General features: G+C 42.2%; 1 protein-coding gene across 2 annotated transcripts in view; it reads right to left on the minus strand.

Moving 5' to 3' along the window:
- Positions 1–8,678: 8,678 nt before the first annotated feature.
- The window catches only part of RAMP3 (receptor activity modifying protein 3), a 59,471-nt gene continuing 54,326 nt past the window's right edge, over positions 8,679–13,823 (minus strand). For both annotated transcript variants that reach the window (XM_082315936.1, XM_082315935.1), the window contains one exon: positions 8,679–10,038. In XM_082315936.1, coding sequence (XP_082172062.1) covers positions 9,783–10,038 — 256 coding nt within the window. In that variant the 3' untranslated portion in view covers positions 8,679–9,782. The remainder of the gene's footprint in view (positions 10,039–13,823) is intronic.

Genomic DNA, 13,823 nt, shown 5'->3' on the forward strand with positions numbered 1-13,823 from the left:
TTTTTAACACAGAATTCACTGCATTATGGTCTCTGGAATCCATGTTACTTAAGCTGCATTCTGTTTTATAAATTTTACTTGATTAACTGTGTTTGCTCCCTTGAATTTAATGTTCTTAAAACTTCTGGAAACCAGGATCATTAATCGCAATAATCCACAGCATGGCAAAAACATTTGACAGACTCAAATCAAACACTGTTTATATTTAGGAAAATTCAGAAGCTGACGCAGAGCTAGGTCTTTGCTCTTTCAAGCATTCATCTAACTGTATTCTTGCTCTTTACCAGGGTTTGGGTTTTGTTTATTTTTAATAAAAGCCTCAACTGGCATAAACTATCATACTGGATCCTTGATGTATCTAAGCAAATATTATAATGTTGTTTTTCCTCATGAAAACCCTCCAATTTCGTTAGTATACTTCTGCAGTATCAGAAATATTTGTGGCCTATTACTGTCCTTTATGTCTATTTCTAAACTGTCACTCTACAGCATAAATTGACAGTACTTTATGTTACACAAAGCACTGTATCTTTCAGTCTTATAATCTGCCAAATTCACTGTATGTAGCCAGAGCCATTTTCCTTCCCTTTTTGCAGTTAAATCAAAATTATTCAACCTTATTTCAGAACTATTTCAGATTATATACAGCATGCAGACGGAGAGGATCCAGTGATCAATCACCACAGGTGAAGTACTAAAATTATGCTTATTGGCTTGACTTTCTTATACTCATTACAGGAAAACAAAGTTTATATAGTAGATTTATCAGAGTATTTTGTGTTAAGTATTACAGATTCAGTTATTAGAAAGGTGTTTTTAAATTTGGACTGCCAGTTCTGCTACTCTGCTAAAGAATGTACTCCCAAAATATGCTATTCTTGCTAGCAAAATCAAATTGTTGAAAGACGGAAAAAAATGCAGAGTCTGCAAATATTTTGCCAACACGATTGTCAAATACTGGTGTTTCTCCAAAGGTTTTAAAAAGTAGTTTTAATGCCCAGATGAATTCCTAAAAAGGGTAAAATTTTCTGGCAGATCTTTTCACTTTAAAATAATCTGGGACAAATTAGGCAGTCCAAAAAAGCTGGGATTCACTCACTGCTGACAGGAAAATTCATTGCAACCATCTCATAAATATTGTACTCTAAGCAAATATCTCCCCTTAGAGATTCAAGCTCATGGGAATCCACTTATTCAAAATCCCAGCAAAGGTACACAGGTCTCTAAGATGCTGATCCTATAAAATTTCTATAAATGGTGACCTCACTTATTAATAGTTATCCTTAGAAATTATTCTCTTTGTCAAAACCCAGCGAGCTTGAGTCTTCCCAAGCGAGGCTTCTACGCCTGCAGACTGACTCCAGATAGCCCCAAGCTGAACGAAGCACTCATATTACAGTGCCCCATTAGGACTAACGACATTTCCTTTAAAATTTGGCCCAGCTCTTCCTTCAGTCCTGCTGGCTCAGAGACCGTGACCCTGCCGCAACTGTCTCCAACATCTTCATCTGGAGATGTCCCAAAAGACTTAAGCAGCAGTGACATCCCACCATTCACTAAACAGAAAGCAAGGCACCTACATGTCCAAAGTTGACTGGGTTAGTAGCTTCATGCCTTTGGTAAAGTACACATGCTTGACCTTAAAGAAAGTAATGTACTTTTATACAGAGTCTACATTGCAGAGTAAACCAAAGCAATAATAAAGAATTTATTTAAATAAATAAATATAATTCTTGATATTTCATAGAATGTTTTGGCATTTTTATTTCTCTTTCTTCTTTATCCTTCTCTCTTCATTCAGGTTAAAATTCATGCAAGTGCGGAAGACCCGCTTAAAAATCAGTATGTAACTTCACATGCATGATTTTATTTATAAGTGAATATTTAATTTATTATAATTCCTACAGCTCACTCAAATCCAAGCCTCTTTCCAGTCATTTGGAATAGGAATGATTTAATGTAACATTGCCTTCAAAATTGGTTCCTATTCAAGTTCCTAACAAAAACACTTGTTTGTTCAATTCTGATAAAATATCTTTGCTTTTACAGCAGTTGACCAAATATAAAATACCTAACAGCCCTCTCCAGCTCTATCTGACAAGATCTGTAAGTAACAGTGTTATAAGAGTCTGATCAGACACAGGCATGCTCCAAGACTTGTATCTGTTGGTCTCCCCCAAGTATTTTGGTTCTAATGATGCTTGGCTCTGTGTTCTTGCTAGTGGCTGAAATACGCTGAAATAGCATACGTGCCTCCAATGGCTTGTCATGCAGATAAGCTTGTGGGAATTCCTCTTTACGGTGACAAGCACACATGTAACCCTGACTGGTTTGTACAGAGTGTGTTTGTGCGTCAATTATTGAGCAGATATACCGTTCACACACAATCGTACACACACAATCGCGGACAGGAGTCTCCATAAGGTACACACAAACTATTAGCCCAGCTGGAAAATAGCAGCAGATCCCCTTGCAGCTATGTTACAGTCCTGTTAAAGGGAAGGGAGAAATAAGGCAGTCTCTTACATACACGATGGAGCTAGTCAGGCTTTCTTCAGTTATTTTTGAGTAACTAAGCTAGGCTTTAAAGGGAGGTTGTGCCAGTGGAATTATCTGTGTGTTCCCACTCACTGTCTGTATGCAGTCCCTTGGTCTGCTCTCCAAGAACAGTGCAATTGGTTTCCAAGCCAGTCAACTTATTTCAGTTTTAAGCAGCTATGTATGTGCTAAAAAGCTTCCGCTGTTGTCATCCTGCATCTTTAATGCTACTGAAACTGTCAGACAAAAATTGCATTCTCCTGCTGCTGTGAGCAGCAGGAGAATGAAGATAACAAAAGACCCATGCTAATGTTAATCATAGAGGGGAAATACAACGTCATTTTTCAAATACATAGGGCTCTGCTTAAACAGCCATAGGCTCTTTATTTCTCCCTTCTAGTCCATTTACTGTTTAAAAAGAATAACTGCAAAGCAAAGAAAATCAACAACAAAGAAAAACAATTAGCCAAATGGACTGAATCCTGAAAATTCTCCCTGCATGTATTACCCATTGATTTTTGAATTGTTAGATTGTTGTAGATATGTTCTACATATTCAGTATTCTTCAAGTAACTTTTGATCAGTCACGTTTTTATCCTCATAACACCCCTCTGCGATTATTCCCTTTTCAGACAGGGCACTGAAGAACAGAGGATTAAGTCGCCTGGGAGCATAATTAACATCCTCTGTAATTTAGATGTCTACTTTGTAGCTGAGGCCACATTGAGACTATCACTAGGATCCATTTGATGGTTCCTAGAGAGCATTTAATCGGACCATTAATCTGACCAAAAACAGGTGTCTCCCCTAGAATGTGATGAAAATGAGATTAGAGAGCCTGCTCTCATGTAGATACCTACACTCTAGATATAAAAAAATTACAAAGAAAACATATCCTACCCTGAAGGATTCAGGAAGAATTCCGATATCTCTGAATGGCAAATCTTAAGGAGTAATTCCAGCTACGCTGCTGCCAGTCCTGCAGGTTCCCAAAAAAGCCAGTAACGTGCCTGGTAGTCTTGTCTGTATACACATACTCTCAGGAAACTCTACAAAGGCACATCTTCCCCAGCCCCAAGCTGTCTCCAGCCCAGCAGTCAGTTCATTGAATTAGTAAGGCTTTATGCACAAGGCAATACAACAAGGCACAACTCTCAAAGCCAAGTACAGTATCACATTAATGTGGCTCCAGACACTTTAGAGCAGACTTAGCTTTCACAGTGAGCTCTAAGCAAATTGGTGCCTATATGCTGCCCATGACCACCTGGGATCCAGAAATATGGCATTTTCCTGCCTCCATTCCCTGAGCATCTTGGCCCAGTTGGTGTTGACAGAATATGCCCATCATGCAACGTTACTATTTGTCTCCTTTCCAAATGTTCTGCTGAGAGTTTACCTAAAGACAAGGTAGTAGTCTTGGTGCTCCAGAGCCTCTAGTACTCTCTAGCTCTCAGTACCTCAGATTTCCTACTATGCAGAAAATCTGCTTTTTTTTATCAAATTCACAGAGCTATTTTGGGGTCTCGGCTCATTCTTGCAAAGTTCTGTTAGAGCAGCAGAAACACAGAGTCTTTAACTAAAATTAAATAGCTTGTGCTATGTCCTGAAGTACTTCTCAGTATTAAGGCAACACCACATGTTCTTAGGTATTTCTGTCTAAGCACCGGCAGAGCTTCATTCTTCTTGCATTCAGAAGCAATGGTAGTCATTAATCGTCCTTATCCTCCCAACACATCCACGAGGTAAAAAAACCGCAACCTTTTGTTTTCCCTTTGGAACACAGACGCTGCAAATTCAGGTCAAGGTCTTTCATTCTCTGGGAATGAAGTACCTTCATGCCTTTGATGATTACTGGTTAAGCAAAACAATGTCCAGCATTGCAGCATTACAATTACACACTGTCTTGCTGCCTCGCAGAATTCATACTTCGCCTCAGGTTCCAAAAGATCCGAACGATGTATTGGAGCAGGTAGACACCTGCCACCAGGATCCACAGATGACATTTAGATAGGCAGAGACACCACCTACACCAGCCAAAGAAGGGGATGATCCTAAGTCTCATTCCCCAAGGTAGCAAATGACGATCTGTTAGGCAGAGGGGTTCTCATCCACAACTGACCTGCAGAAGTTACTAACCCAGGCCAGCCTGAAACACAGAGATTCTTCCCAATTCAAAAAGTTCTGTAAAGGCTAAGGCCTATTTTCAAATCTTCACTTAGCCTTTCCAGGATTGCAGATTCAGTCCAATCAAGTATTTCTGGATTTTGCACCTGGGAGGGAGTAATGCCAGGCAGAAGTATAAACTGAGAGAATGGCTGGAGAGCAGCCCTGTAGAAAGGGATCTGGGGATGCTGGTTGACAGGACACTCAACACGAGTCAGTAGTGTGGCCTGACAGCCAAGAGGGGAAACTGCATCCTGGGGTGCATTAAACACACTGCCTGCTCTGCACTTCTATTGCATGCTGAGAGGGCTGCAAAGTGGCAGCTGCGGAGGGTGCAGCGAGCCTGGAGCCCTTCCAAGCCCCGGCTGTTTGGCACAAGCAAGAAGAGCTCGGGAAATGGAGCCCAGGGAAGAGCAGAGCTCGCTCCTGCTCCACCCTTGCAATGGGCAAAAGAGCCAGGGAGAGCCAGGGCCCGAGCGGTGCCTCGGAGGTGCAAGAGCAGCAGGCGAGAAGCGAGCGGAAAGGGCCCAGAGGAGCCCTGAGAAGGGGCTGTGCTCAGTGCTACAGCGGACAAGAAGCAACCCCCGGGGGCCCCCCTGGGCCCCCCTGGGAGCCTGGAAAGCTTCCTCCCCCCGGATGCGGGGCACGAGGGCCACCTTCGTGGAGCAGGAGCAGCAGGCACCTGGCCAAAATGGCCCAAAGCAGCCCTGGCAAGTGCCCGTGCTCAGTGCTGCAGAGGAAGGCAAAAACCCCCGGGGACACTTGCTAGCCCACCGTGGGGAAAAAAAAGCCTTCCTCCCCCCAGCTGCAGGGCACGAGAGGCCATCTTCGTGGTGCACGAGCAGCAGGCAGGAACCCAGCCAAAAGGGACGAGAGGAGCCCTGACAAGTGGTCGTGCTCAATGCTGCAGAGGAAGGCAAAAAACCCCCGGGGAGCAGTGCCAATGTGCCCGGGGGAAAATTCCTTCCTGACCCCAGCGCTGGCGATCGGCTGTTCCCTGAGCATGTGAGCAAGACCTGCCCCCTCCTCCCACAGCCTGGTCACGCCTCCCAGGAGGTGCCCAAGCCCTCTTCTCCCTCCACCTGCTGCCACCTCAGGGGCTTCCCAGAGGGGCCAAAGGCCCCCGGCCTGATCGACCCTGGGGGCAAGGATCCTTCCCGCGCCTGGCAGGGCACCGGTGGCTGCTCCAAAGCACCGGGACCCCTGGCAACACCTCTGCATCCCATTCCTTACGGCTGCTGCCCCTGGCTCTGCAGGGGATGAGGACAGCGAGCTCTGCAGTGCTCCTCAAGAAGGCATTCCCTTGCTCTCGCTGCTGCTATCCAGCTGAAAAGGATTTTCATCCCTCCGATAAGCAATGAGGGTGACCCCGCCGGGAGCTGGCTTTGCAGTGGAGAACCTCCAGCAGCCTCGTCGAGCCTCCTCCAGCCTTCCTCCCTCAGCCCTCACCAAGTAATTCCACCGGCTCCTCAAGGACCTCCTCTGGGATGTCTTCGGGCTGCGCCCAGGCCAGCTATGGCAGCGGGACGCGGGACGATGCTGCCTTTTATCCTGTCCTGGGGCATTGTGACTGCTGCGTTGCCGGGTGGTGGCCCTGTGACATGGGGGTGACGGGGCCCCCCCTGCGCAGCCCCGCCCGCCGCCCCTGCGCCCAGCATCCTTGGGAGGAAGGCCTTTGGGGTGCTGGCCCCGAGGCAGTCCCTGTGCCCAGGAGGCCCAGGGGGCTGTCCCTGCCCTTGGTGGCCTTGCACTGGGCACAGCTAATGGGTGTCCCGCTAAATACATCTGGACATTCAGACTATGTCAAGAGGGGCTTTTATACCATAGACATTCATTTGGTTGGGGGGATGCCAGAGGTGAAGGAAAGGCTTTTGGTTCCCTCTGCATGAACTCGGCAGAGACGTAGAGCACGTGCAGGATTTCCTCACCATTCCTTACCAATGCACCACGGGACATTTGCTACTACCCTGCTTATGGTGAGGTCTTCTCCTTGGAAAGAAGTCCCACATCGCTTTCTGTTCTTGACCATCTTTTTCCCTGTAGTTCAGTAGCTCCTTTACTCCTTTGGGCTTCACCCTTGATACCTTTCTTGAAAGTGACGGCAGCCCTCTCAGCCTTTGCCTTGCTCTTGCTAATCATCTTCTTCTGTCAGCTCTTTGCTGAAGCTCTTATACCCCATGGACAGACACATTTTCCCAGTTCTTCCTGAATGCAAAAAATCCCACAACTCATAGGAATTAAGCAATGTCAGCTAGCTGCTTAGCAAGCCTGTCACTTCTCTTCTGGCTGACGCGTTGCTTGGGATCAACCACTGTTCCAATTCTAGGAAGGATTTTGAACCAGTTACTTTCTGTTTGACTCTCTGCCTATTTTCCTTTGGGATTCTGTTGTAACATAGAATTAATTCGCAATTACAAAATGAGCCAGATTCTTGGTCCCAGATGTGATTTTCTTGGCAATGGAAACAGGCTTTGGGGGAAAGGTAGCAAGCTCCGTGCAGTAGAAAATAACCACTAGCCCTCACTAACTCACAGCACAAGTTATGTCAAAAGATCCAAGTTAGCATTCTGGTTCCCTATTACTGTACACAGCTGTTAAGAACTGGACACTGCGGTTCCTTTTTTCCTTAAAACACTATAAATGTTTCTCCAGATTTAACCACTGAGGCTGCATTAAATTAGCAGTGTCGTTTCCCACGCACTGTTTCAACTTCTCCGCCCTTCTATCAAGTATATAAAAAAATAGTAAAATATCACACTTTGGATGGGGAAGACACACAAAAAAAGTTTAAATTTTCACATCGAAAGCTCACGGCAGTGACAGAATCCTCCCCAATCCCGCACAGCACATGAAGGAAAATCCACTATCTTTTATACTTTGAATCTTGCATTTCTTAGCATCTTTGAAAAGTTCACACTAGATTTTATTGTCAAATTAAACAGAATCTGTTTAAACATGGCATTTATTTAAAGACCACAAAACACATCCAGTAGTATGATGTCATCAAGGTGACAGTTTCTTCTGCATTTAGTACCAGGCCAATCTGTTTTATATTGAATTAAGCTGGCCGGTATCTCCCAGATGACCTGTTGATCAGGTGAACACAGTTTCAAATGAACCAGAACTGGTCAAGAATTTGCACCAAATATGGCAATTAAATAGAAATGAACATGTTTTTGAAAAAGTCAGAATTTTTGCTATGTGGTTTCCAAACTAAAGTTTTGAAACTTGCTTTGAAGCTTGTTGAAATTTAAAGTAAAATGAGGATTAAAATGAAACTCCATGCAGAAAACAAAATTGGCTTTGGCCACACAAAATGCTTAACCAAACAATCTTTTGGATCAAATGAATGGGTTGCTTTTTTTTTTTTTACTTCACCACTAGTTTTGGTGGAGCAAAACATTTTAATGCAGAAAATAAGTTAAGTAGAAAACTAAACCAAAATCCTCAGTACATATGTCATTCTTCTTTTACAAAGAGCAATTTTCTGCTGGCATCTAGAGAATGAAAAAGTATCTTTGGAAACAGATAGGAAACACCTTAGAAAATGCATCATTCTAACATTAGAATAATGAAAAAACAAGACAGTGCCTTCAACCCTTGTGAAAGGATGCGAGAACAAACCAGTACAGCTATAGGTGTTCTTTATCTACATATAAACCGTTCTAGTAAAGGGGGCACTTCAAAGTTGATTCAAGCCTGGAAACGCTTCTCATACACACAGATATAAATCTCAAACACTGGGTCAGAATCTTAAAGGAGAAAATCTAACTAGCAGAGATATGAAATGCCATTAGTTGGCCATTCAACCTGTATTTTATTTGCATGCATAAGATACGGAAAAATGAAGAGTCCCTTTTAACAGATATTGCTCACTTAGAAGAGCATTTGACTGAAAGGCATTTTGTGAAAGGACAGAAAAGAAAGGTTTACAACACAAACATAGAAGTTGTTTTATTTTGGGCATATAATCTTTATTTAAACTGTTACATAGGAATAGCTTTATAGAATAAGATTTCTGAGTAGAATTTTTTCTCTTTCCTCCTATGTCTGTTCCAAGCTTTGATGTTCATACTTTAGTTCCCACACTCTTCCTGGGATGAAGATTTATTTATGTACAAAATTATACTCTGAAAGGCACCTCAATCAACATGACACCTTTATATTTATTTGTAGGATATCACTTGCACAAATGGAAGTGAGAGCAGGGAGTATACAGTGAACACAAGTCGTCAAGAATAATAATTATAAAAGAGGAAAAATAAAGAGTCTGGCATATGAAAGTTTCTTCATTACTCCTTAGTATATTTATAATCAACCAATTTCCTCTCACATTTTCCAGCTCTGTAAAACAAGACCTGTATATCTTCCCAGAGTTTGTTTGTAATCCATACAATTCCGAGTAGCCATGCTTAAAGGCATTTTATAAACTATTTTATAACATGGCATAATAATTTCCCCGTGGGGATAGTCACTGGACACATAAATTGTTTCTTTGCCAGGCCAATACGTCCAGTTCTTGATAATGATGTTTTTGACTAGCTTCCAGGAAAAGCTGCCACTTGCTTACATCCATGTTCAGCTCCTTTGCCAGTGAGCTTCTGTTCAAGTCACAAGGTTCACAGATGAAAACCTTAAGTGCCCTGCACAAAAACTCAAGAGAGATCTCCCCTGCAGCCAATGTTACACCATGTGTACATATACTTACAGTTTTGCAAAACTTACTTAGTTTACCAACAAGCTTTACCCATGGGAAAGTAACTTTACGCCTTTTGCAGCTAAGGCATCCGTTTGCCTGGGGACTCTCCTGTTTCTGGGAGCTGCCTGTGAATTCCATGCTGATGAGGCCCGACGGAAGTAGAGAGCTTTGCACCAGCAACACTGATGGCCATGCTCAGAAGCAGTGACTTTCAGCAGCAGCAGCAGGCAGCTCTTTGTTCACAGGAGCATTGTCTCCATCTCAGTATCTCTCAGGTTCCATTTCAGATCTGAAATCTTTATGTTGAGTTTCTCTCTTCGTCCTCCTTGCTTAATGTTTTTGGAAGAAGGAAATGGAGAAAAGGAAAGCCTAGAGGAACAACTTACACCAGGATATCACTTCTCTTGCTGCACCATACTACCAGTGTTATCATGGCACATGTCAACATGACTGGGATCAAGATCAGAGTTATGAGAATTTCATCTGGTGGATCTTCCCAGTGAACCTTTTCTGAAGTACAGTTTGAAAAGAATTGTTTATGAATTCCAGTGATAAACCCCTCTGCGAGGGGGTTTGGCCAAAAACAACTCGCGTTGTTGGCTTCACGTTCTGTGCACTGGGTAAAGTTGTCGTAATACCTAGGAGAAGAAGAAAATTAAGAGAAGTTTAAACAGAACACATACGCATATCACACTTAGCGAAAGCTATATAGGGTTCCATATAGAATCTGTAAGAGTGGGTCTATCATGTAGATATTCTGCTGAAGGATCTTTAATGGAAGCTGTGGGTAACAAATACTTCACAGTGAGCCAGAAGGAGAATGGACTCACACATACTCATACAACTGAGGGATTTCATGTGAAATCCTGAGATCTTGGACAGACAGTGGTCAAAACCCTGTCTTTTGGGTGCTGTTACTACAGACAGGACCTCCTAATGCCACTTAAGTAGAATTAGAACCCCTCACTGCAAACATCTACAGTATCTTTAAAAAACATACATACAAATGTCCCAAGAACAGGACATTTTAGCAAAATATGGATAATTCATGCCTCACCTGTCATTGGACATGATGTTGTGGCAAAAATGATGATGTGACGCTGGGACTGTGCCACAACATGCATTACTGTGTAACAATTTTATTTCTGTTGTACCCTCAGTCAGTAAGAAGATAATGGGAAAATAAACACACTGAAAGTTAGCTTTTGACAACCTTTATCTTTTTCCTAACTCCAGCAAATGCCCAGTAGGAAAAAAAAAAAAAAAATAATCACTCCTAATTACACATGTTCGCAATGCTCATGAAAGATTGGGAACCCCTTGTAAAGCCTAACACTTGATTTCAACACAGCATGTGCTGAAATTTACCTGTCCAGGGATAACTTATATTTATGAGAATTGGCTACCCCTCAGGAAAAAAAAGGAAACAATAAGCCTAAATGAGTAATCGGATGGGTTTTGTGGTGTTATCATAAGCTGAAGAAATTCAGGAAGCAAATGGAGTTTGGGGACGGAGATCGGAAATTGAGAAGACCAAGAGTGTCTGGTCAGTACATGAATAGGGCAAGAAATAAGGAAGCTGAATTATTGTCTGTTGCATTTTTAAATATTTCTTTCAGTCCTGCGTGACTCAATAAACTCACTTCAAAGGGAAATTAAAAATAGAAAGGAGACAGCAAGAAACCACATGACACCTCAAGGGATAGCATCCTGCACTATTATCCGAAGGCCCTACCCTGCCTTTCAGTACTTGTAAATACAGTAACTCCTGATGAATGACTCATTCTGACATTAAGTACTGCACAGGACTAACGCTGACTCAATCCTTTGCTGTGAAGTAGTGGAGGAGAGATATTCAGTGTTTGGGTCAAGACTGACGTCCACTCCCTATTGCCTGTCTGTCAGGGGAAATGTCTGCCTGCCCATGCTACAAGCACACGTGTTGAGAATACGGGCTGCAGAGCATCTACGTTCTCAGGGCTGTGTTCAAGGAAGAAGAAAAAGCCTCACAGAAAGGTCCTTCTGCAGCCTCCTCACGGTTCTCATTCTTAGGGAGTTTGAGCTGATGCCGCTTTATTCATGAGCAAACACGCAGATGCATATATGCACAACGTAGGTATATTTTAAGCAAAGCAACTAGAAAGGAAGCTTTTGTGACAACGTCAGCAGCTGCAGGGAAACAACAGGAAATAAGCTAAAAATAAAATATTTGTTATTTTAATAGTGTCGTTCTTCCATGCGACCCGGTAGCATCCATTCTTTATGTCCTTGGCCAAAATTAGAAGCTGAATATGTCTAGCTGAATACGGGAGAGACAGTCCCAGAGGACCTGAAGAATAATACATCTAAAGGCATGCCTACAAGGTTCAACAGACTACAATGCAGAGATGGCAGAGGTAGCACCCAGTTGCCCAGACAGGTCAGTGCTTCATGTAGCACAGACACCAGGCAGGGCTCCAGAGAGCGTTGGGCTCTGCTCCAGCCCTGCTCTGGTGAGCAAGCTTGTCCCATCCACTGCTACTCCAGCTCCCCGCTGCCACAGCCACCTCAATTTGCCCATCTGTTCATGCAGAATAGCAAAACCAACAATAAATCCTGGTGACCTGGGCAGACTTTAAATAAAAGTACCCTAAACTGAAATATTTAATGATAGAAAACCCTTTTTTTCTCTTTTTTTTTCTGGGTGTAAAATCCTATAGAAAGTTCACTGTTCTTCCAAGAATTCTGTAAGTTTTTTTCATATATGTTAGATGGTGTCAACAAAAACATTTCTCACTGATTTTGCATTTCAAGTACAACATAGCTAGAAAAATCTGGTTAAATGTTGCCAAAAGGCCCGATAAAAATAATTAGGGAGTTATATTGTATTTGAAAAACTGAATCCCTAAGAGCCAAAACAGAGTAAAAATGTTATCTTAATAGTTTGAATTCCTTACAATTTTCCCTTAACACCCTCTTTCTCTCAAAAAAAAGCTACCTGCACTATAGCTGTTTTTTCACACAATTGTGAGAATGTAGATAAGAAAAAAATCTCAACTATTTGAGAATTACATGTCTGCCAGTAAAGCTCAATTCGTGTAAATATTTATGTAATTTAGTAATTTAGAGTTCATGCACTGCAACAGAAAGTTCACGTTAAAAAAAATCCTCTGCATGGTACTGTGTAACAGCTGCCCCAGAAGTGAGCAACTGAATCCTCATTACTACGGCACGGGCATTTTGTAGTTGATCAATTGGTTTGCAAGTTGTTGGGCTTTTTTAAGAGGGAGGTGGGGGTTAATAGATATTTAATTCCAGTTCGATTCTCCTATACTTAATTTTCTTATGCCTTATGTAATTCTCTTTATTCAAATGGTAGAGGCTAGAGTAGGAAACCTTTTCATTCTGTATAATAAAATGCCTATCACAAAGACGCTCTGACCTCTGACTGGAGGTACTTCAACACAAATGCATAAAAATTACACACTTTGTGAAAGGAAAGAATGAGATATTACATTTTCTACCTATTCCCAGACCAAGTAATTGGAGAGCAGTACAGTAGCACAAGCTACTTCACCTCTTGGATTATAAGGAGGTGTGGGAAGGTTATTATTCTCTGTGCTGAGTCACATTTTCATCTCTTTCAGGCTAGCTACAAGCACCATAGTTAGTTAATACTCAGAAAAGGTATATTCACTGGGAGCCAGGTCACAAGCTTTGTGATCAGCGGGCTGAAAAATTAATGTATCTGTGAGTTTCAACTCAGTTCAGTAGGCCAGTACCAAAAAACAAAACTAAGCATAGTCTGAGCACCAAAATTCATATAAAGATATGCTTTCCCCTGATATACTCAGGAGAATCATTGTAAGTTTTAGTAAGGAACCAACTACTTGGTCATACTGTGTAATATTGAAAATACTTTCAGAGAACATGAAAAATACTTAATTCCTCTCTGGAGCATTCTCTGAGCTGTAACACATTTGTCTTGAAAGACAATTTTCAATATTCCAGAGCAACACTTCATTTTCAGAGCACAAACACTTTTTCTCCTGTACTTTATGTTTCCACTAAAACACATAACAACAATCGTGTGGTTAGTTTTTGTAAAAACTGTGGAAAATTTTATTTTGTGAGTTATTTTACCTGTGAGAAAATGTATTTATATGTATTTACCTATAACCAAGAACCTGGACAACAGGCAGTTATTTTCAGGAATGTTAGTGCACACATTTGCCTTAATGGGACAGTGTTTCATGGAGTGCCCACTCAAACTATTTAAATAGACAGCTGGATGTATTATATCTCACCTATCTCAGGGCACCCAGTTGCCTACCACTCAGGGCGCTGCTCAGTCTAAGTGGGGGCTTGAATCTCATCCATAGCTTGCCACATCCCCAGGAAGGAATGTGGTAAATTCTTGCTCTTTCTTCCTGAACACCCCTGC

This window comes from Platalea leucorodia, assembly GCF_965183815.1.
Source record: "Platalea leucorodia genome assembly, chromosome: 1".
Lineage (NCBI taxonomy): Eukaryota > Metazoa > Chordata > Aves > Pelecaniformes > Threskiornithidae > Platalea > Platalea leucorodia.